Source organism: Eschrichtius robustus, chromosome X (genome assembly GCF_028021215.1).
Source record: "Eschrichtius robustus isolate mEscRob2 chromosome X, mEscRob2.pri, whole genome shotgun sequence".
NCBI classification, from domain to species: domain Eukaryota; kingdom Metazoa; phylum Chordata; class Mammalia; order Artiodactyla; family Eschrichtiidae; genus Eschrichtius; species Eschrichtius robustus.
In genome coordinates, this window is record NC_090845.1 from 61,986,893 (window position 1) to 62,012,180 (window position 25,288).

The 25,288-nt window shown below is 41.3% G+C and overlaps 1 protein-coding gene and 1 pseudogene across 2 annotated transcripts in view; one reads left to right on the forward strand and one right to left on the reverse strand.

The window, feature by feature from the left end:
- Window positions 1-25,288, forward strand: part of DLG3 (discs large MAGUK scaffold protein 3) — a 62,542-nt gene that overhangs the window by 22,497 nt on the left and 14,757 nt on the right. For both annotated transcript variants that reach the window (XM_068533731.1, XM_068533732.1), the window contains one exon: window positions 15,191-15,305. In XM_068533731.1, coding sequence (XP_068389832.1) covers window positions 15,191-15,305 — 115 coding nt within the window. The remainder of the gene's footprint in view (window positions 1-15,190; window positions 15,306-25,288) is intronic.
- LOC137756958 (chromobox protein homolog 3 pseudogene) lies at window positions 6,562-7,149 on the reverse strand (annotated as a pseudogene).

Here is a 25,288-nt window from a genome sequence, read left to right on the forward strand (position 1 = left end):
GGCTTCCCTTGTTGTGGAGCACGGGCCCTAGGTGCGCGGGCTTCAGTAGTTGTGGCTTGCGGGCTCTAGAGCGCAGGCTCAGTAGTTGTGGCACACTGGCTTAGTTGCTCCGCGGCATGTGGAGTCTTCCCGGACCAGGGCTCAAACCCGTGTCCCTGCATTGACAGGCAGATTCTCAACCACTGCACCACCAGGGAAGTCCTCATTGTGCTTTTCATTGCATTTACCCAATGGCTAATGATGTTGAGCATCTTTTCATGTGCTTATTGTTTTGCTTTGCTTAGTCCCCTGATTCTCACGTTGTTTATAAATTGACTTGAGACCAGAGCAAGCCAACTGTTATTACTCAGGTGATTAGAGGGAACCAGGAGGATAAGGGACTACCTTTCCACTCTTATCACTGGGTGCTGGAGGGCGTGGGTACGGATAATTTTATCTAGGAATGCTGACATGATAAAAATGATAGGGCCCACCTTTAAAAAAAAACAAACAGAAAACCCTCCAGCTTATTCACATACCGTACAATTCACCCATTTAAAGTGTACAACTCAGTGGTTTTTAGAATGTTCAGAGTGGTGCAACAGTCAATTTTAGAACATTTTCCTCACCCCAAAAAGAAGTCCTGTCCCATTAGCAGTCACTGCCCATTTCCCCCAAACTCCTCCCCTCGCCTCCCCTCACCCAAGGCAACCACTGATCTACTTTCTGTTTCTGTAAAGTGTCATTTTCTGGCTGGTTCATATAAATGGAATCATACAACATGTAGTCTTTCGTGTCTGTCTTCTTTCTTTCAGCATAGTGCTTTCAAGGTTCATCATGTTGTAGCATGTAACACTTCATTCCTTTTTAAGGCTGAATGATATTCCATCCTATGGTTATACCACAAATTGTTTATCCATTCTTCTGTTGATGGACTTTTGGGTTGTTTCCACCTTTCATCTATTGTGAATACTGCTGCTATGAACTTCATGGGAGGTTTTTGTGCGGTCATATGTTTTCAATTCTTTTGGGTATATATGCCTAGGAGTGGAATTGCTGGGTCATAAGGTAACAACATTGAACATTTTTGAGGAACTGCCAGACTTTCCCAAAGTGGCTGCGCCCTTTTAGGCCCACCCTGTTTTGCAAACTTAGAAGAGAGAAAAATGTTAGCTTTCTTTTCAGTTTTGCCTCCTGGGGCTGAACTTTATATACAGGTGTGTGTGTGTGTGTGTTTGTGTGTGTACTCGTGTGCACTGTGCTTTTTTGTCTTCCATGTAGCCTAAGGACATGGTAGCTAGAGTTGGCAAAGAATTCTGAACCTAGCTAGACAGGTGCTTTCTTGTCCTTGTTACATGGTTTGAGGCAAAATCCTAGGAGCTTTGGTGTCTGTAAAACATCGGTTCTTCTGATGGGGTAGAGTGATTCGAATGATATAGAGAATGAACTAGTTCTTATTTATTTATAGCTTTTTAGGATTTCTTTTTAATTTAATGTGTTGCTTGTTGAAATCTTGACCCTGATATTTACACTGTTGCTTTGTTTGTTTGACGCTTTAGACTTATATTCCACAATAGAGTAATTGTTTTATTGGGTTTTTAAAAATTTATTTTATTATATTTTATTTTTGGGTGTGTTGGGTTTTCGTTGCTGCACGTGGGCTTTCTCTAGTTGCAGCGGGCGGGGGGGCTACTCTTCGTTGTGGTGCACGGGCTTCTCATTGCAGTGGCTTCCCTTGTTACGGAGCACGGGCTTCAGTAGTTATGGTGCACAGGCTTAGTTGCTCTGCGGCATGTGGGGTCTTCCCGGACCAGGGCTCGAACCCGTGTCCCCTGCATTGGCAGGCGGATTCTTAACCACTGTGCCACCAGGGAAGTCCCCATGGGCCCCAGTTTTCTGATCTGTAAAATGAGGGGACTGAGCAAAATGATCTCACATGTTTCTTCTAACTCAAATTCTGTGTTAGATAAGTGTGAGTTGTGAATTCAATTCACAAGTTCCTGTTTGTACCTAGACTGTTATTGAATCACAGTCTTGAGTTAATAACAGTCTTGCTTTAATAAAGGTCTTGTCTTCCCCTCTTCTTTCCTGTGATAAGGCTTTCATCCTCTTGAAATAGATCTTTGTTTACTTTTCACTGAATTTAGATATCTTAAAAAAACAAAGACCCTAGAGATTTGGGGATTTTTCAACTTGATGAAATTAACACATTTTGTATAAATATGTGCACTGGGGATATGGATACACAGGTGTCCTTCAGATTTTCAAAAAGGAGAAAGAGAATTTTGTAAATCTTGGGTTAAATTCCAAACTAGATTATTAAGAGTTGTTTTGTAAACACTCAGAAAAAAGAAGTGGTGAGCACTGGAACCAGTATTGGTTCACCAAAGTCAAACGAATCATGTCAGACTGCCAAATTGCCTTGATGGACAGGGTTACTGGACTGGTGGACCAAGGAAATAGGGTAAATGTGGTATATCTAGATTTTAGCAATGCATTGGCAGGGCTTCTTTGGTCTACTCTTGGATAAGATGGCAAGGTGATAATAGTGATAATACACTTAAGTGGATTTGTCTGTAACTGGTTGGGTGATCCGTCCCAGAGGAAAATGATGGAGTCACGAGCAGTGAGGAGGGGAATTTCTAGTGCACGTGTGTCCTGGCTTCATCCTTGGGCCTGTCTTTTTCAGTCTGCCTCCCCATCCCCCTCAAATTATATTTTATATTATAATATATATAATTTTAAAATATATAATTTTTAAAATTATATTTTTCCTGGATATATAAATATTACATTCAGATTTGTAGAAAATTGGAACATAACAAAATACAAAGTAAAAGAAGTTCAAATCACCTGTAAAACTACCTCCAGAAATAACCTTGTGTTTGTGTATATTTCCCTCCAAACTTTTATATATCATATAGTATGTATGTATCTCTTTCAAGACTCGGATCCTTGTATTTAAGCAGTCTTATATCCATTCTTTTAACTTAGCATATGTCATGCATATTTTAAAATGGTTTTTAATAATTAAACAATATTCCATCATGTGTGTGCCATAATTCATGTAATCATTCCCTTATTGGAGGACTTGTAGGTTATTTGCAATTTTTTGATCTTATAAATAACACTTTGATGGATATCCTTGTATGAGGCTTTTCGTGAATCTGTGATTGTGTCTTCAGAATGAATTCTTTGGAGTGGAATTATTGGGCCAAAGGATATAAACATGTTTAAGACTTTTGATATATTTGATATATTTTGGTATATTTTTCCACCTCCACCAACCTTGCTGACATGGAGTATTATTTTTTAAAAATCTCTGCAAATTGGATAGGTAAAAATGTTACTTAATTTATATCTTAATTTGTATTTCTTTTTCATAATAGAATTGAACATTTGTGTGTGTGTTTGTGTGTTCATCATTTTCTTTTTTTGTGTGTGGATTGCCTGTTCATACCCTTTCCCCATTTCCCTGTTGACGTATGTTCATTAGTTCTTACTGATACGTAAAAGCTTTAAAGTAGTTAGAATATTAGTTCTTTGTCATATATATTGCAGCGGTTTTTCCCATTTTGCTTTATTATTTTATTTTATTTTGATGTACAGATGTTTTGTTTTTATGTAGTCAAATCTATCAGTGTTTTCTTTTGTGTATTTCACCTCTGCCCCTAGGTTTGGAAGGGCCTTTCCTACCCTGATAGAAAATAAATGTCCGCCTTTGTTTTATTGTGGTTATTTAGTGTTTTTCTTTTTGCGTTTAAAACTTTAACCTGCCTGGACTTTATTTATGATGTAAGATAGGACACTACCTTATTTTTGCTCCAAATATTTAAGGAATACCTTGGTACCATTTATTAGATAATCCATCATTTTCCTGCTGTTTTGAAGTGCCACCTTTATTACGCACACACACACACAACCACACACACATGCTCATAATTTGGATTTGGGGTTTCTTAATTCTCTTCTGTAATATTTTACTCTGGGATTATCAGAGTAAAATATGAAAAATGACCACAGATGTTTTGACAAATAACCAGAAGGGTCTTTCTCTAGGTCTCAGTTTCTGGGTTCCTTCCACAGAAACTTGACCCAAAAGAGATTCAGTTGATACCCCAATAACTATTGTGAGAGAATTTGTGATCCTATTGGAGTGACTACTGTGAAGAACATTTGAATCTAGATTCTCAATTGACATAGTAAAACATAGAAATCAGGGAATTCCCTGGTGGTCCAGTGGTTACGATTCCGCGCTTCCACTGCAGGGGGCCCCGGTTCGATCCCTGGTGGGGGGAAAAGCCGCCGGCTGTGGCCAAAAAAAAACCAAAAAACAAAACAAAACATAGAAATCAGTTACATTATCTCAAGTTAGCAAGCTTAGTCATAAAATGTTGTGTGTTTCGGTCACTGTGCTGCAGCATTTCTGTTAAGTGGAAAAGATTGTTGTGAACAAGAGTACCTGCTACCTTCAGGGCAAGGTATTCATGCTCATGTTTTTCTAGATGAGGTGTTTTGTCTTGGGGTAGTTCTTACATGGACTTTGACTTATGGGTTAAAGGAGCTAAAGGCTTTGTTACTGTTGCATTTGAATATGCTGTATGAAATTCTTTTGATTTAGAGAAAAGGCCCTATTTGAAGCTTTTACCCTGATCTGTTGGGTGATCCAGAACAGGGTGAGGAGAGCCAATGGCCAGGTCCTATGAAAAACTTTTTCTTAGCTTGATGTGAGATCAGAGCATTTTTCATTCTACTCATTTCAGACCAGGTGGGTGAATGTCATGGCTGGCACCTTTATATAGTATAGCACTTTTGCTCAGTGGCCCTTCCTGCATCCTCACTAAGCTCTTTAGGGGACAGAAACATCCAGTCAGTAGGGATAATCTGGATTTTTTTATGGCTTGTCTTGTTTTCTGTTTTATTCCCAGTATCAGGACCCTGGTAATGTGTGTGTATGGGTGAGGAAGCACATTGTGACAGTGCAGGGACCAGAATACAATGACACTGAAGTTTCTGTTCTGGGTTAGTCATAGTTCCGAGCCCATTGTTCTAAAAGTAGAGCTGAAATTATTTTCCTTAAAGCAGCATTTGCCCATATGGAGGTCTGTTTGCAACTTTTCTGCCCTCTCATATAGCCTTAAATTCTTTTTCTTGCAATTTATACTCCTTAAATTGGTATTTTTTTGACCCAAAGAGTTTAGGATTATTTGCAGATGTGAAGATTTCCTTCTTGTAGATCATATTAAAATTTTTTATTAGACTAGTCCTAGGTTTGATTTCTTATGCACCTCATTGATTTGGTTCTAAAATCATAATTATGTCAAAATTAGAAGGGACCTGAGAAATTGTCTAGTTTTAGAGGTGTCAGATTCTTTTTTTTGAATATAAAACTATTTATTGACCACTGTTCACCAGTATTTACAATAAAGTAAACAATATACAGTTGAATAACATTCTGATTACTACAGAGTTATTGTTTTTCCTGGCTTCTGCTGAACCAGTAACCCAGAATACTGAGAAGATTGAGCCTACATGTAAGGAATGGGTTGGGGTAAAGTTTGAAAAAACATGCAGGTCAAGTTTAGATTAGTAAAGTTTGTTCACTCATTTATTCCTGCAGATCCTAAACTGCCAGCATCTCTAACCATCTGATTAGGTTTCCATTAACAAGTCTGAGACATTCCATGTATCACAGTGTTTCAGTAAATACAGCACAGAGATTTCAACTTCTTATAAAAGAATGGTTTGCCAAAAGGAAGCTTTAAATGTCCATTTAACTAAGTCTTGCTTGGCTAATTAAAACATACCGGAATTTTTCTAGTTTTTTCATTTGGGTTGACAGAGATAAAATTTTCCTTTCAGGGGTTTTACATATAAAACTGCATTTATATGATGGTAGATATGGATGCAGATTCTAGTAGGGCTGCTTTAAAAAATTATCCAATCTAAATTGTTTACATTAATTTGTCTAATTACAAAATTATTTAATTTGAAAGGTTAAGACTTAAATTTTCAATTTAAGTTGAAGTGATTTCTTATATTGCTCAAAATGATAGAATCCCAGAAACATGGGCTCATCCATGGTTGTGAAAGGCTGTTTTTGTTTTGGTAAATGTATTTAAACAATAACCAGAAAACCCCCAAACCATTTACATATGTATTTTATGTATACACATACAAAAAACCCAGAATGGTCCTTAGGCATATATGAGTTAAATGCAAATTCTAAATTCTGATTGAGTAATGAATATGGAGATTTTCCCCAACATTTAGAAAAGCTGTTCTCTAATGCAGAGGAAATAATATACCGTGGTATCAAACGTTCTTTTCTGCTAAAGGAAGCAACTACAGAAAGCTTTTATTTGTTAAAAGTAACCAGTGCTACAGATGCAAAAAAAACAAAAACAAAACCCCCCCAAAACCCCCCTAAAACCCAACAACTTCCCCAATACTACTTCAAAACGAACATATCAAACTTGATTTTCATTAGAATGTAGTTATTTCTTCACACTAATAAATCGAAAAACCAAGACCCAGATTTTTGATAAAAAAATATATATATATAAAAAGCAATGCAAACGATTATTGAGCTTCATCTTCTGGACAAGAATGCCAAGTTAGTCTCTCTTCATAAAAAGCAATTACAATTTGAGGACACTTCATTTTTGCCAGCACCAAGTCCGCCTCATCTGAATATTTCCATTTCATGAGAAACATTAATTCTCCACTGCTGTCTGTGGCACCAATTATTCGCTCTGGGTTGAGACCTCTGGCAAAACCTCTTGGTTTATCAGCAGCATCTCTTTTCTTCTTTGATTTGCTATCATCAGATTCACTGTCAGATAAAGATTTTCTTTTTGTTCCATCTTTTTCTTTACCAGCTTTTTGAGAATTAAGAAATGCTTCAATTAACTCTGGACAATCTAAATTTTCTTCGGGTTCCCAAGTATTGTCTGCATCTGTAAATCCCTTCCACTTCAGGAAATACTCCACCTTCCCATTCACTACACATCGGTCCGGTACTTTTTCTACCACAAATTCTTCAGCTTCTGCCTCTTCGACTTTTTACTCTTTCCATTCTGTTTCTTTCCCATTTTTTGCAATGTAGTTTTATTGGAGACCATTTTTTGTTGCAGACTTGAAGAGCTATTATTCACCGCCTCCAAGCTGCTCCGGTCCGGGTCTGCGGCGTCTCTTAGAGGTGTCAGATTCTTTAAATAGTAGGCCCCATAATTAGAAACTAACCCAAGTAATAGGCTTCATATTATTTTATAGAGACAAGTTTGTGATTCCAAGAAATGCTGTGCTGTTTGACGATTCATGTACTTATCACCACACTGACAGGTATCTTCTTGATGGGCTTATTTTACTTTTGGCTCCATCCGTTTCTTTTGAAAACATGAGCTATGTTGTTGGGACAGATGCTTGTAATTCATACAAATCCTGAGGGTTTGCACTCCAAAGGTAACTGTAGAAACCTGAAACACAATTCATACTCATCAAAATCTGTGACTCTCTCATGAGTTCTGTACATTTGCACAACGGGTGATTCCTCTGAGCTCAGGGCAGCTCAGCAATGGCAAATGAGGGCTGTATGAGTTTGAGATTGGAACACCTTCACTTCCGTAGGAACAAACGAGCCTTTGGGCAGCTATTGACTTGTTTTGTGTTGATAGCCAACCAAGACACATGCTGTTATTCAGCCCTGTCTTCCCTACTCAGTATTTGTGTGGGGACTCAAGGTCAGGAAGTTACATTTCTCTTTTGCATTCTACTTGTATTCGCATCTTTCCATTGTTCCTACCTGTCACAATCTGTGTGTCTGAAGTCTGTCATCCAGTTGTCTCCCCAGCTTCATTGTCACTTCCAAATTTGGTAGGCATGGTTTTTATTTTATTTTGGAGCATTTACCTTTTATATCTTCATTCAAACCATAGGTAGTCAGTGCTTCATGCAGAGTAAGTACCCTTTTTTGCTTCCCATTGTTTCCTGTCTCTACAACATTTTCCTACCCATAATCAAATAGAACCACATAAATCTTCTATGGGTTGAGAAACTGAGCCCCTTTCTGCTTTTCCAAATTACTGACAAATGTCATTTTTTATCCTGAGAAGACAGTTTTTCTGTCATTAGGAATGTAGATGCATTTGAGATCAAAGTCTTATAGGGGAGATGGATTTGGAGGCTTGGTTATGTGTCCATTTCATATTAGTGAATATTGTAGTTTCAGTCCTCTTTGATGCTTTATTAGGCTATTAAGTAGGTCTTGAAACCTCTGATATGTTAGTGTTTTGCAGAAGTGGTTTGTGGTTTTGTTGTTCAGTTTTTACCCTTTTGGGGTCAGTGGAAGGAGAAAGTTTTGTATTCTTTTTTCTTACATTAGTTCCTGAGGAGTCAGAATTTGAGAATTACAGTGTCCAGGTTTGTCCTGTTGGCTCTTTATAGTGAGTTAGCACATTCAGTAAAGATCGTTGACTCAACAAGGGTGCAGATTGCCATGCTAAACTTTGAGAAGGAAACAAAAACCGCATCAAGGAGCTTACAGTTTTGTAAAGAAAATGACATCACCACAAATTCTGGGCACTAGATTTTAAAAAGGGAGAGGTAGTGGAGGGCCTGGAAACCATGTTAGATGAAGAATGGTTAAGGAAGTAACAACATTTAGCCTGGAGAATAGAGAACTTATTTGGAGGACATGATGGCCATTTTCTATTATGGCTGATATTATCCCACCTTTTCCTGGTCTTTCAGGCAGAAACTCAGAAGCTGCCTTTGATCCTTTCTCACCCTACATCCAGTCAGATGTCAGATTTTCTCTCCTCTAGCTCCAGCATATTTCCTGATTCTTGCCTCTTCTTTCTGTCCTCAGTTGCCCCCACACTATGTCAAGCCTTTGAAGTCACTGTCTATACTAGTAGAACGGGTCTCTGTTATCTTTGTCACTGCTTTCCCTTCTGTATTATGTTCTCAGAATAATCTTCCCCCAAACCTAGTTCTAATTGTATCACTTTCCTATTTAAACACTTAACAGTGGTTCCCAAAGCCTAGTAAGAAAAGTCCTATCTCAAACTCTTATAATCTGGCCCCCTAACCTTCCATCACTTCCCCTTCCCCTGTTCACACTCTACCTTCTCTTCAGTCTTATTCAGTAGTCTTGGAACCTGCTCCAGGCTTTCCCAGCTCTTTGATTTTCTTTAAACTGTTCCTCCATACAGTTGTGCAGAAGAGAATCCATCATGTTTTATACTGTTTTAGACACCAAAATAGGACCAGCTAGCAAAAGAGATGGCCCTCAATCCAAGAATTTTCTCTTGAATAGTGTTGTCTAATAATTAAGGAATACAGAGCTTCCCAACATTGGCTATATTTGAGCAGAGGCTAGGGGGCCAGCTGGTTTGGATGCTGTAAAGCAGGCCCCCCTAGAGGCTGTAGGGCCTAGACAAAAAGAGAAAGCATGGTCCTCTGCTGTCAAGAAACTTAAATCTACATGTGAGGCACCACAATTATTCTCCCCACAATAGCCATAGTGATACACATACACACATGTTCATGTCATTCCTTGACTTAAAATCTTTCAGTGACTTCTTTCTGTTACTCTTAGGATGAAAGCAGAAATCTTTACTGTAGTCCACAAGGTCATGTATAATCTGACCTCTGTCTACCTTACAAGTCTGATCTCCTGCCAGTATTCCCTTACTTCCCTGTGATCCAGATATTTTATACCCTCACATATGCTGTTCCTTCTGTCTGGAATGCTTTCTTTATCTACCCCTTTTCCCCGGGCTAACTCTTCATCCTTAAAGGCTTAGCTTAAATGTCACTTCCTCATGGAAACCTTCGTTAACCTCCCATCCCCCCCTCAGTAGATTGGGTCACCCTGTTCTTCTCGTAGCATTTTCTTCATAGCAGTAGTCACAATCGTAATTAAAATTGTAGTTAAATAGTTGTTTTTTTCATTATTGTAATTTCTAGGAACTGTTTGATTACCATTATATCCCCATCAGCTCTCATAATGCCTGGCACACTGTAGACATTTAGTTAATATTTGAATAAATAAATGAATGAGTAAAACTTCTGGGTGGTGAAGGACATAAAGGATGTTCAGTGTCAGGCAGGGAGGAAAATTTCAGGACAAGGGAATAATAGGTAGGAATGAACAAATTGTGTTCAGGAGTTCCAGGCAGGTTAGATCAAAAGAGGATCTGTCTAATGAGACATGGGCTAGATCGGCTGAGAGTGACAGGATGATGGTTTTAGCAGTCTTTGAAATTTTAGTTGAGATATTAAAGTTCTTTAGTTGCTGTTGAGTTATTATAGATACCTGGACAGAGAGGGCTACAAGTTGGCGTTTTAGGAAGGCTTTTCAAATAGAATCTTAAGCTGGATTGGAGTTTGGAGATCCTGGGGGCAGACTACCAGCTAGAGCAATACAGCAGTGGTCCAGAGAAGAGATAACACAGTGTGACCTAAATCCAGGCAAGAGATAAAAATAATCATGAGAAAAGGAAAAGGCAATGACAATGGAAGTTAGAAAGAAGGAGACGGATTGAGGAAGCAGTTAGGAAGAACATCAGCAAAACACTGAGGAAACGCTGGTTGTGCGCGGGAGGAAACACTGGTTGTGCACGGGAGGAAGGGGGCTGTCATTTACTGCACCAGGGAGGTTTGGCAGTATCATATAGGTGTTAGGACAAGCCCTTTGAATCAGCATCTCCACCCACAGGAGGACCTTTTCTGTGGTTATGCAGAGAGAACATTTGAGGTTCCTCTTTGTCTATTCCAGAATGCAGTCTTGGCTTTACTTTTTCATAACCAAAAGGCTTATTAGAGTTTTTTCCCCCAAACAAAAAGATCAATCTGTCCTTAAAGGTAAATTCTGCCTCTACTTCTTCAGGAACAGAAGAGCTGCTGGAAGCTTTAGACTAGCAGTTTATCCTCACTTCCAGTCATGAAGGTTTCAGAATATTGGGGTTCAGTTTGGTAGTGCCAATCAAATTTTTTCATGTGCATGTAATTTGACCCTGCATTTTCACTTCTAGGAATCTATGCTATCGAAATGCTCATACAAATATACAGTGCAGCATTGATTGTAATATAAAAAAATTATAAACAATTTAAATGTATGTCTGTTGGGATATGACTGAATAAATTATGGTCTGTCCATAATATGCAGTACTGTGCAGCTATTATAAAGGACGAGGTAGATCACTGTGTACTGACATGAATAGGTTTCCATTATATATCAGAGAATGAAAAAAGCATGTGAATCTATGTGAGTTGTGAGTGTATGTATATAAACGATATATACATGGAAGTAAGTCTGGAAGGATACATACTAAAAATCCTAACTGGTTACTTCTGGGTAGTGGGATGGGGAAATGATACAGGAATGTCCAAAGAAAACAGTTAAAGATTTTAAAAAATCATGTGCTACTTTTATAATTTAAAAAAGTGTAAACTCATTAGCTTTCTTTGCAGGCACATTGGACAGAGGCTTCTTTTTTTTCTTTTTCTTTTTTTTTTTAAAACATCTTTATTGGAGTATAATTGCTTTACAATGGTGTGTTAGCTTCTGCTTTATAACAAAGTGAATCAGTTATACATATACATATGTCCCCATATCTCTTCCCTCTTGGCGTCTCCCTCCCTCCCACCCTCCCTATCCTACCCCTCTAGGTGGTCACAAAGCACCGAGCGGATCTCCCTGTGCTATGCGGCTGCTTCCCACTAGCTAGCTATTTTACGTTTGGTAGTGTATATATTGGACAGAGGCTTCTTTAGCACTTTCCTTTCCCGTGGAATTTGCAGTTGTATTGCCAATTTTTTTTTTTTTTTTTTTGGAGAGCTTTCCAACCCTCTTGTCCTAACTTCCTTTTGAGACAGGCTGCAGGATACTTACCTTATCTTTTCCCTGAACTAACAAAACAAAATAAAACAAAACTCAATTTTGTAATCAAGACCAGCAGTTTCAAATTTTATTTGGCATCAGAATTACCTTGATGCTTGTTAAAAATACAGATTCCTGGGCCCACTCAGTAGGTTCTGAGTCAGTGTATCAGGGGGTAGGGTCCCAAATCCTGATCTTTCAGAGGCACCCCAGGTGGTCAGTGAGAAATCCTGTTTGGGGGAATGATGCCTGATTGTCCCCCACCCCCACCCCCTTTTCTCTCTGTGATTAGTAAAGAGAATGAGTGAGCAATGACTGACTCACCGTGGGTATCTTTGTGGATCACACATGGTTGGGTTCATATGAATGGGAAAAAAATGAATATAACACAGTTTAGTAGACTTGAGATTTTAGTAATAAGTGTTGTTTCTTTAAAATAACCTGTTTGAAGTAGGCCTTTTGAATTATAGAGGCTGGTCTGGTGGGCTTCTTAGGCAAAGACTTAGGCCTAGGAGATGCCTTCCAGCAACGGCTTTGTTATGAGTGGAAGGGGAAAAGAGGGACCTTGGCAAATTGTAAGGTCTTAGAATTCAGGTGCTTTTTAGGTGAAGCTTTTGTCCTTGGAAAATGAGGCCTCTAATATTAAGATGAGGTACTATCTAAAGACTATTCTAAACAGCTTTTTGTTAGAATTATTTTTTCTTTGTTATAAACAAAGTTTGTTAATCAGATGCCCACTGTGGGTTATTAACATCTGAAAAAGGTGTTTAAAAAACATATACTCCAATTGCTCCCAACAATTAACCTTGGGAACAAAAGCAAATGGGAATACTTCTTAACTACTTTTCCAAGCCCTCAGTGAAGCTGGCAGCCATCAGTTAAATAAACCATTAGTTTTATTAGTTTGAGAACAGAAGCATCGACTTGGGCAGAGTTTTTTAATCTGCTCCTCGTTTACCCAACAATCATTTATTCAGAGCCTACTTTGTGCCTACTGGACATTAGATAACTACAAATAAAAGGCAGAGGCCGATGAGCAGCTAGAACTCTAAGGGGATCATCTGAATGAGGGAAAAGTGAATAAAACACTATTTAATAGACTTGAAAGCTTAGTAGCGCGTAGAAAACAGAAAGTGGCTTCCATAAAGCAATAGCCTTGTTCTCTTTCTATAGTCTATTTTAAGTGGGCCCTCTGGCCCAGCGTTATCAACCTTGGATTAGGAGCTTTGAGGAAATGGTGGTTTGGTGGTTGTTTTTAAAGGGTTTTTTAAGAAATGTAGTTACTAAGCAACTGCCATGACCGGCTGCTAAGTTGGAGTTCAGTGGGCAAGCCAATTCCGAAGAAGAGAATATATAAACAAGTTGGGAGAGGGGGAAAATGGCTTAAGGATAGATTGGGTGGTGGGTTTTCTTTTCTCTTTTTTTTTTTTTTTCTGTGTTCAATGCATATTTCTGCCTTTTACTTATCTTGCTCAAGAAATGGTTGCTTGGTCAGAAATCTCTTTGTCTCACCCAGTCTCCTTTTAGCCGGTGAGTGGGGAGGAGGGCCAGAAAGGAGCCAACTGGAGAGGGCTGGGCTGGAGGGCTGAGCCTTGGGGCGGGACCTGCGCCTGGGCAGCTCTAGAGGTAGATAGCCCTGCTGCTGCGCGCTTGGGCCGTCCAGGGCTGCCATGACAGATCGGTCACCACCTTCTTACCTTTAGATTGGGAAGCCTCGTTGATATTGATGTGTTGCCTTGTAACCCTCAGAATAGGGACATTGTCCAGCTGCTGTCTCTCTTTTTTTCTTTCCCCAACATTTAATGGGTGAGTCAGTGACTTAACTGCTTCCTGCAGGATTTCAGGGACAGGAGTAAGTAATGAGGACAAATCACCATAACACCAGTGCGTGATGAATGAGAGAGCACATGAGTTTATTAACCAGTTGGCTTCATTGGTACCAGAGTGAACAAAAAGAAACTTTGTTGAGAAGAGGATATTTGTATGAGTTAGAACTCTATTCCCTCCTGTTTAGGCTTTTTACTGTTTCCCTTTATACCCAGCTGAAGGTCAGGTTGCTTTGCTGAGGGAAGGGGAGTGTCAGGTGTTAGAACAGGTGTTTTGTTTTCTGCCTGTAGAGTCATGCACACTAGATGGGGATGCTTCTTGCCAGCCCTCTGTGGTGCATGAAAATGCTTTTGTGGAATTCTTTTTTCCTGGAAATGTGTTTGTTTTTTAAAGCAGTTCCCCAGCCTTCAACCCCCAGTATAAATTGTGACTTCCTTTAAAATCAGCTTGTCATAATGAAGTATGCCTGTTTTCTACCGTTTTCACAGTCTGTGCCTTAGATATATCCCATTTTATGTGGCAATTATAGACTGGCAATTATAGACCTGAAAAATGTGTGGTGTGTGTGTGTGTGTGTTTGTGGTAAATGTGAATATCATATTTAAAATGTGCTAGGAGAGTGTCACAGCAAAGTAGCCCTGTAAAAAGCCTTTTATAATAATTGTATGGATAGAGTTAATTTTCCTATGTCAGGTTTTCTTAAATTGGGTATAAACCTGTAGTCACCTTTCCAGAATGATGAGGCTTTTTCAGACTGTTGTAATGGTGTCAGTGGGCTACAAAGTTGGGCATGGACTTATGACCCCCCTGACTAGATGGTTTTGGAGGAGAGAGATGTCAGCAGACTTCTGGGTTTGGGAGAATTTCTATTGTAACGTTCAAATGTTACTGAAGCCAAAGACCCTGTTTGTTAGAAGGGAAATAATTCGGGAGAGCTTTGTGATCTTCTCTTCTGATTGTGAGGTTTGTTTTTACCTTTGTACTGCATTCCACCGTCCCCCCCCTCAAAAAAAAAGTCATCTAGAAACAGATCATCTTCTTTGCCTAACAGTGATATAATGGCCTCAGGTCCTTCCCTGCCCCACCACCCTGCACCTCAGGGCCATCTGTTCTCTGCAATCCACTTTTCGGGAAAGTCTCTTTTCCCATCTGCTCTCCTTGGGCCTTAGTGCCTGCTCTAAAGATTAATGAAGGCTGCACTGGAACCTCTTTCCAGTTGTTATTTTTTTTTAAGGATCAGTGAGCTTTTTTCCATTTGATATGTCCAAATGTTACTCCTTTTTCAGGTGTATTCTTTCATTCTACTAGTCTGGGGGTGGAGAGAAATCTTTCTGTGCGTGGAGGAGGTACTCTGCTTATCAAAGCAAAGATTGACTGGGCTGGCTCTGGCTGCTTTGAAGCCAAGGGTCCTCCTGGCTCTTTGGCCGCTGGCACACAGGCTTGGTGCAGCTCCTTGGGTTCATTCTTTTCTTGTCCTTTCCCTTGTCTCTCTGACAGAATACAGTCGCTTTGAATCGAAGATACATGACTTGCGAGAACAAATGATGAACAGCAGTATGAGCTCTGGGTCTGGGTCCCTGCGAACGAGTGAGAAGAGGTCCTTGTATGTCAGGTAAGTCTCACCTCTGAGCACCAGGCCTTGTGCTGCACGGGGGGAGCTCCGTGCCAACCCAGCCCTTCTTGTTTAACTAGTGGGGTAGGGAGTGTGTACTCCCAGTACTAAAACAACACTTTGCACTGTATGCTCAGGTTGTGTACTTTATGGTCAGTATCTCCTCCCTTTTGTGAGCTGGCTTCTTCCTTTTTGCTCCTGAATGACTCAGTATGGGAAATTTTCAGTTTGCTCTAATTGTAAAAGACTGTTGGGTGATTGTTGCTAGTCAGCATTCAGAGAGCACTCAAATGTTCAAAGTACTTTGCTTGCAATCTGTGATTTGAGGGGAAACTTGGCATTCCCCCCTTCCACATATGCATAATAGACATCAGAATTTGTATCTGAGCATATCAGCTATCACTGTGTTCTGGTACAGGGTCTCTTTTAAGAAACCAAAGAACTGACAGGTTGCTGCTTTCTGGTTTTTTGGTTTTTGTGTGTGTGTGTGTTCCCTCACTCCCTGTGCACTGGTCTGCTGTATCTGAATCATGGGACATGGGATGGGATGGTGTATCTTCCACAGGAAGGGTGGGTGGAACGGATATATAGCATTGAGTGTATTGCTGCTGAAAGCTGTTCTGAGATACTGTCCAAGGCTGAGCTTCTGACCCTTGAGTCACATTATAATACTTTGTCAGGTCAAAGTACAAACCTCTTAGAGAGTTGGATTGCTAAATGAACACTATGGACTCCTCCTAGAATTAGGGATAGTTTCCTTCTTCCTGCTTGGGCTTCTTGGCAAAACTCCAACAGTCTGGGGCAAGTACATTGTACCTCTCCAAGGGTAAAATCCTCAGAGAAAGAGGTCGTAGGATTACTCCTCTGAGCCGTGTGTGTGTGTGTGTGTGTGTGTGTGTGTGTGTGTGTTTAATGCTTGTATCAGACTCTTGGGTTAAACTTTTTCTAGTGGTCTCTGATACCAGCTAGGGGGTGGGGGAGGGGAGGCTACAGTTGCTAGTTGCCTGGCAACGTGACATCTACTCTGTCCTTGGGGTTTGAGATGACGATAGCCAATAGCCAACCGATGTAAATGCTAATTGCAGTTTTTCTCTCGGTGCTTGATTTTCTTTTTCCTCAGTTGCTAGTTCCTGACCCTCCTGCAGGGAGAAGAGCCAAGGGAGCCCAGATTTGAGCCTCAAGCCCACTAGAACCCTTCATGGTTCTTTTCTAAAATGAACCCTCAGCTCGACTCCCTCTGTGTTGAGAGCAGCTTTCTTCACATTTGCTGTGAAGAGAGGAGAGCGGGAGGAAGGCTGGACTAGTCACTGGTGATCTTTTCAGTCTCCTGTTTTCTGTCCCTAAGCCCTTGCTCTGGATCTGCAGCCTAGACACTGGGGTGCCAATGGGGGGACTCAGAAATATGCTGTCGCCTCCCGCAAAAGGGTAATACTTATGTGACTTGGTCAGGACTGTTCCATTCCCGTGCTTCCAGCCCCCGCAGATGTGGCACTCCAGTGTGTGTGGGAAGCTGATCTTTAGGCAAGACAGTTTCTTTGGAGAGCTTCATTTCTAAATTTCCCCTCTCCGCCTATCCTGTGCTAGAGCTCTCCCTGCCTGGGCAGGGGGAGTGGGGCATCAGCTCTCAACCTGGAAGACCTGGAACACCCTTCTCTGGTCCTGGCAAGGGACACATTCCGTCTACCTCTGGGGAGGAGGGTGGAGACTGCACTCTTTCTAGTGAATCAGTTTATACAGTTTATATCATCTGCCCTTAACCTTATGTAGATAACATCTGTATCCTCAGAGGAAAGTAAATATGGTTTAGCATAGTGAACATTTGTAAGCACTAGAGTTCATCAAGGGAAATAATATTTTATGGCTAGATTAGCGAGCTGAGGTATTTCGCTAAGCTAACCCTCTACCAAAGCCTGAAGCCTGGCTCGCCCTATTGCTTTTTGTGCCTGTTTTTGGCCTTTTTTTTACTCTGCAGTAGCTTCCTTTTGTTCAGCATTTAAGTATATTCAAGGTTCTTCCATTCTTAAAAAGGAAAGAAAAAAATTCCCTTGATACCAATAGTCCCTTAAACTATTGTCTTGTTTCTCTTCTTCTGCTCACCACATTTGCCACATTATGTGCCAGGAAACACTAGCTCCTCAAGATGTTAAGTATTGTGTGAAAAATCAGTGGTTCAGTACGTTGGGCAAATGCAGGATTAAACAGAGGAAAACAGGGTTCTTTACTGTGATCAGTCTCTAGGAGGGACTGTACTAGGCAGTGCTTCCCCCAAAGATAGGAGCATGGGAGCCTTATTTGGAGAAACTGGTCTTAGCATCCAGGCTGGGAAATATTGCAGTCGTCTGTACTTGCTGCTGCTATTTCTTCAAATTGCCTCTCTTTCAGTAGGAAAGGAAGTGTACATCTGCTTATCAGCATGGTGGTATGGTTCCAGGCAACTCTGGAAGGCTCCAGAGGGGCAGAAGCCCAACTCTGTCAGTAGTGACTGGTTCGCTGATTCTCTGCCATTGGTCTGACCTCGTCACATTTGTTTCCATGAATTACCGGCTTTCTTCTTTAAAGGCTCTCTTTCTACCTTGCTGACCATTCCTCAATACGTTTCATTAGCTCTACCCCATAAATGGCAATGTCATTTATGTTCACAGCTTCAAATCCTGTTGTGTAAATGACAACTCTGATCTCTACTGAACTCCAGACCCACATATCAACCACTTGTTGCACACGTGACTGGAGCTGCCCTCCCAGTGCCTCAAACAAGCAGTGTGTTCCAAATGGACCCCCACACCTACTCCTCCTCCTTACTTTCCTTACCTAAATTAATTGCGTCACCCTATCATGTGGAAAAGGGATTAGATTTGTTCTGTCACCCAAGGCAGATCTCAACTCAACATAAGGAAGAAAGAGCTCATGATTAAAACTGTCTGAAAGTGGAATGAACTGCTTCTGGAGATAGTAAATTTGATTCTTTCTTTGTCACTGGAGGTGTTACCGAAGAGGCTGGGCAACCATGTGTCTGAGTGTTGCAGAGCGGGTTGAAGCTAAAGATCTGCTCAGAGGCTTTTAGTAGTCCCCAGTGTCTTCAGGATGAAGGGGAACAAATAAACATTTTAAACAAACATTTAGGGGAACAAACATTTAAACATTCTCTTTCAATTGCTTTTAAAATCCTTTTAATAATGCTACGAAGTAGGCATTATTATTCTTATTTTTCAGGTGAGAAAACAGATTCCGGTTAGACAGCTAAGAAGTTCCAAAACTGGAATTTGAACCTGGTTCTGACTAGAGTGTGGCTCTCTCATCATTTCCCAAACTTGCTGATAGGAATCAGCTGGCATGCTAGTAAAAGTACAGATTCCCAGGCTCCTCTTCTATCGATTTAGATTCACCAGGTTTGGGGAAATGTATGTTTTTAACAAGCAGTCACAATGCTTAGGAATGACCACTTGTTTGTCACAATAGACATTTATTTCTGTTTCACTCGAACAACTGAACATTACACTTACTTTAGTTCCTGCTGCGTGGAAAGCAGTAAAGCACGGGCCTGAGAAATTGGGCGTGGTTGTGGCGGTAGATTCAAGGAAGCGGTAGACGTGGTTCCCGCCCTCCAGCAGCTTGCCATCCACACAGAAGATACTGCGCAGCAGGTGGTTAAAGTGAAGGAACCCTTCACAGTGGGATTTCACCTCTAATTCTGTTTGCTGTTGTTTCCCCTTCTGACGTGCTCCTCCTCCCTTCCCTTCCCCTGAATCTCTGTCCTCCTCTGGTGTGCATGGGGTTGCAAAGCTGTTCTGAAGCAAATAACACCCTCTTGCAGCTGCACCGAGGCTGTAGCAGGTGAAGCCTTAGGGAGCTGCAGCCGCACTAACCACAGGGGAGATGGGATTTGTGGAGTGGGGAGCAGGAGGAAGAAGGAAAGATAACAGTGTTTGGAAAATGGAACTTGGTTTTAAAGTCACTAGTGACTTAATGGAAAGGCCTTCCCCACCCTTCACCATACTATAGAAACATCTCTTAAATAGTATAGGCAGGGTGAACAGAGCCCCCTCTTTCTGCCCAGTCTAGGGCCTTTGCTCTGCTGGTTAATTTGCCTTCCACACTAGAAAAGTCCACAAAATATGCCTCTCTTGAGCCTTTTGCTCAGGGTCAGGGTGATGAGATGTTTAACTCAGGCCATTCTGATGTGAAGGTAGTAAAAAGACACAGGGTAGGTTAGAGTTCCAGAGACCTCCAAGTTCTACACTTGTATTTAATTTAGTTTATTTATTTATTTCATGAATGAACAAAAGACCTTATCCTCCAAAGCTTGCCAAGAGGCTTGGTAGTACATTTGTAGAAATAGCTTTTGAAAGTCTGTTCCGGCTAGCCTGGCTACATTCTTTGCAGTCACAGGACAGCATCAGGCATTTTGGGAGTCCTGGCCTTCTGGCTGGCCATCTGCCATCCCAGTTTTCTTCCCACTCTAGGAAGGAAATCATGCCCCATCTGTAGTCCTGATTCAAGAAACAATGTCAAAAAAAAAAAAATGTCAGAAATATTGGCTTGGTCATCAAAGAAGGCTGGAAGATGCTCCTTCTTCTTAACAAGCAGACATTAATTGTACACTGCTCTGTGCTTAGCCCAGGGTGGTGCCCGGGGGAGCCCAACTTTGTCTTGCTCATTAGTGAGTTTCAGTAGTGGATTAAGATGCCAACGAGGTAATATTGGCAGGCTTCACTATCTGACAGAATTTGGGAGTGATGATAATCCGCATCTTAAAAAGCAATCACGATTTATGTAGTGTTCAGGGCTACCAGAGGATGGGACAGTTTCCTGTGTCAGTGATTCTGGAACTGCCTGTTGCTAGATCATATACAGACACCAGTCCTGGACTTGTAATCCCCTCAGCTGATCCAACAGGTGCTGTGAACCCCGAATATTCACACATTGTGGGTCTGTGAATGCCCCTCTAACTTCATAATTGCTCTCTAAGGCCTGAGACTCTGAGGTAGACTAAGGAGAAGAGTGCCCTCCCCTGTTCTCCATGTTCCCTTCTTCAAGGTGTGCAAGGGGCTCCTGACTTGCTGCCAGCTGCACTTGCTCCTCCTGTGATGACCCACCTTGTGTCTACCTGAGTACTCAAGTTTGGACTTTTGAGTTGCTCTTCAGGAGCTGCTAGAAATTTTAACTCTCGCACTAAGGTCAAGGGCTGATGAATGACTGCTGCTTTATAGCTCTCTGTGCATCCTTTAGATGGACCAGGCAAGGGAGGGGCTGCTGAATTTTTAAGTAATATGTGCCCTTTGTCTGGTACTTTCTGTCTCAGGCAGCTTGGGCTGCTGTAACAAAATACTATAGGCTGAGTGGCTTGAACAATAGACATTTATTCCTCACAGTTCTGGAGGCTGGGAAGTCCAAGTTCTAGGTGCTGGCAAATTCAGGTTATGGTGAGCCCCCTCCCCGCTTCCTGGCTTGTAGATGACCACCTTCTTGCTGTGTCCTCATGTGGCCTTTCCTGGGTGTGTTCTGAGGAGAGACAGGTCTCCCTGTCTCTTCCTCTTCTCGTAAAGGACTGATGTTAGGATGAGGGGCCCTCCCTCATGACCTAATCTAAACCTAATTGCCTCCCAAAGGCCCCACCTCCAATTACCATTACATTGGGGGTTAGGGCTTCAACAAATGAACTTGGGAGGGGGGAACCCAAACATTCAGCCCATAACACTGACCAAAGGAAGAAAACAATGTCTCCCAACTGGTATGGGAGGGATATACAGTGGAAGGACACTGCAGGATAGTAACTGGGAGGGTGTTCTGTGCTCCCTGCCCCAGCTTGGTCTCATCCACCATTCACGAGCATCATACGTGGCCTCAGTCCTCAAAGGGCTTTCCCCATAAGGGATATGATATGAAAGATGAGAAAACTGCAAGAGTTAAATAGCAATAAACAGAAAATATAAAGAAAGATCACTGCTAAATACGTAGTATGAATTTGGAAGAAGGAAATTTGGAGTGGGCAGGGTCGCAGAGAAGGGTGGGACTTGGGTTGGGCCTCAGAGGAGCTGCTGATGGCGCAAGGGGACAGGCAGAGCCTCCCAGGCCAGACAGATGGCTGGGGCCACAGGCAAAGAGGTGGGCACACTACTAGGTGAGCACGTGGAAGCAGCTACTTGCCTTTGAGGCTGTAGTGCTGACGTGCTGTTGTTTACTTTGCTTTGAGAAACCTGCCTGACCAGTTTCCTCCGTAGTTGCCACTTTCTTTGCATTCCTGTTCACTAAGACACCAGGGTGGCTGGGCCAGATGCTTATGATTTCTCTGGATCTTTCAGACCCTAAACTTTAAAATTTAGGACCTGTACTGCAGAGACTTCGGGCCTGGTAATCTGTTTACTTTGAGCTGATTATATTCCTGCTTTCCCACTTGGCAGTGAGGTCCCAGCTGAAAGGAAGATTAGGCAAAGTCCTCTGGAGCGTGTGCATCATCCCTGTGGGCAGCTCTTAGGGGATACTATTTTGAAAGGTCACCACTTAAACAACATACCTTTCAAGACCTTTGACAACACTTTCTCCTTAAGAAAGACAGGCAGCGGCATTTAAAGCTGCCGCGCTGAAACTTAGCTTGGGAACTCCAACCTGCAGACCCTGGGAAGTGAGCGTCTGCTTTTCAGTGCTGCTGTGACTTTGCTCCGGAAGGTGGCTTCATCGCCCACTTTCTGTTTTTACCTGCCACATTTTACCTGGGACATGCTCTTTACCCTGCTCTCAAGATAAATCAGTATTTTCTGGCCTGGCCACGATGTTTGAGAAGTTGTGGGAAAACCCAAGATCTGGCTCTCCTTTGCTTCACAGAGGTACATGGCCATAACCAAGGAGAACATATTCAGGGTTGAAGTCAATAATCTTTTATGTAGACCACTCACTGTGATCTTAGGCTGTGGATGGTAATATTTCCATAAGCTTTGTTGTTTCCCGACATAGTGTTTCCTTCTGACCTGACCAGTCCTTAACTTGGAGACCCCCATGAGATTCTTTATATTTACACCCAGGAAGGACAAGGAGTTTCTGAGGCTTCTAGTCTCCCAACACACCATCTTGTCAATAAGCTCACATGCATGAGATGGGACCAAGGTGACAGAGTAGTTAATTATGGTCTTTCTTTAGGTGTCCGGAGACAAATAGGTGTTCCTTTTATTTCCTGCTCACTCTTGGTTTGAGTCAGAGGTTGAAAAGGTTGGTTGCTGTGTCATCTGGACCCTGCATGTGTAGGATTTTGGCTCCAGGACAGTTGTTCAGTCTGATTTAAAAGGGGCGGGCGGTATGTTACTGCCTTGACTTTCCTTAGTGCTTGCCCTAAGGATAAAAAGGGGCGGGCAGGAGGATATATTCATGTTGTGGAGAAAGGTGTTCTTTGATCCTCTTACCAAGCCTGACCAGAGGCATTTGTAACAAGGTGCCAATCCCTGTCACTTCCTTAGGTTTCTAGGCTGTTCCTAAGAGAGACTGTTATTGCTAGAAGGCCACAGTTTAGCATGCCTCTTAAAGATCTGAGGTAGGTTAGTCAATATTTTTTCAAAATTTATTAAGGTCTAATTTGCATACTTTTTCCTATTACATGAAATACATGTCATTTGAAAGGTGGTTTGACTTTACTACTCAGGCCTGTTCACTTTTACTGGATTACTTCCCACGTGAAAGTTTAGCCTGGTAATGATTTTTTTTTTTTAATTTATTTGGTTGCACCAGGTCTTAGTTGCAGCACGTGGGCTCCTTAGTTGTGGCTCACGGGCTCCTTAGCTGCGGCATGTGGGCTTATTAGTTGTGGCACGGGAACTCTTAGTTGCAGCATGTATGTGGGATCTAGTTCCCTGACCAGGGATCGAACTCGGGCCCCCTGCATTGGGAGCGCGAAGTCTTAACCACTGTGCCACCAGCCTGGTAATGATTTAAAAAAAAAAAAAAAAAAAGCAAAAAAAAAAAAAAAGCGAGGCAATGAAGTCGGTCACACGAGGCCTCCTAAATGAATGCCAGACTCCTTAGCTGGACTCCAGGCTGTCCACAGGCAGGCCCTGGGCTGCTTGCCTCCGAGCTTCTGCTCATGCTGTTCCTTCTAGCCGGAAGGGCCTCTCCCCATCTCTGTCTTTGAAATCTGAACCGTCATCGAGGCCCAGTTCAAAGTTAACACCTCCCCATAGATTCCCCAAGCTCGCTATGACCTATGCTCCCTCTGAAGGCTTTGGAAAACAAATCAAGATCATGACAATGGAAGGACTGTTGAAGGAATTAGGAAGGTTTAGCCTGGTAGAGAAGACCTAGGAAGGACTCAGACTCATTAAATCTTTGCACTGGAAAGAAATTCAGAGAATATCAAAGGAATTTCCTTTATTAGATAGGAAGTGGGATGAAATGACCCTTGAGGTTTCAGTGTTCTGCAGAGCTCTTCTCATTTGCTGTTCCGATTGATAGAAAAGGAAATTCTTGTCGATTCACCTTTTACCTTCTCAACTGAGAATGATATTGTAGTTCAGAATTTCAAATTCAAATTTTAGGCTGCTATGTTTTTAACAAAATCATGGTTTAAAAAAAGCGTTGTCCATTCTGTTGTTCACTATTGCTCATTCACAAATTCATCAGATAGAATGTAGATAAACTTAGGTACTACATTTTATTGGGAAATTGCCTTTTTTACCTTTTTTGCCAGGGAACTTAGAGCCAAACAGGTTCCTCATCTGAAGTAAATGACTCCAGTCAGGTGCCTGGTTTATTGACTCCCGCAGCCCTTTTTTTTTTTCTTTTTTTAAAGTGCCTAGAAGAGTGGTGTCTGTTCATATTAGATGCTGAGAAATATTTGCTTAATTAATGAATATCCTTAAGAATAGACTATTGTATCATCGTTTAAAATATTAGTTTTGAAGAATAGTCAATGATATGGGAAATATTAATGATACAATTTCAAGTGACAAGTAAGGTTGCAAAATTGTGTATACACACCATGTTTGTAACTTAGGGAAATATATATTTTTTGATTTGTGTGTTTATTATGCAATATTATACAATACCACAACACTATGAAGAGTTACTTCTAAGTTACATTAAATGTGATTTTTCTATTTTTAGGCTTTATATTTTTCAAATATTCTATAATGAGCTTATATTATTTTAATTTAATTTTTAATGAAATTAATGCATATGGATAGTTTAAAATGTCAAATATTACAATAGCATATGCAAAAAATTTAACCCCTTGCCTATTCACCCCCTTTCTTGCTACACAAAGGTAACTGCTTTCAAATATTTTAACTGTAGCAAAAAGAAATAGTAAATCTAAATAGCCTTCTATGTGTTAAATAAGGGAGTTACAAAATAATAGGGATGTAGAAATATAGTCAAATGAAAAATCAGGCATTTACTTCCACCAGGAAAAAAAACAATAGAGGACTTCCCTGGTGGTGCAGTGGTTAAGAATCCACCTGCCAATGCAGGGGACACGGGTTCAAGCTCTGGCCTGGGAAGATTCCACATATTGCGGCGCAACTAAGCCCGTGCACCACAACTACTGAGCCTGCGCTCTAGAGCCTGCGAGCCGCAACTGCTGAGCCCGTGTGCCACAGCTACTGAAGCTCACGCACCTAGAGCTCATGCTCCGCAACAAGAGAAGCCACCGCAATGAGGAGCCCACATACCACCACGAAGAGTAGCCCCCCCCCCCCCCCCCCCCCCCGCTCATGGCAACTAGAGAAAGCCCATGCGCAGCAACGAAGACCCAACACAGCCAAAAATAAATAAACAAGTAAATTTGTTAAGGAAAAAACAACAAGAGAAAAAGTTTATAGGAAAGGAGGGGTAGTCATCTATGAACACCACTTACATAATGATGTAAAATTAAATATTGTTTAACCAAAAAAATGTGATGTAACTAAATTGGGAGGGCAGGGGGAAAAAATGGGTGAGTGCTATAGAAGACCAATACATAATGTCTAAAATGTAAAAAACAAAGCAAGAAGAAGCAGTTGTTT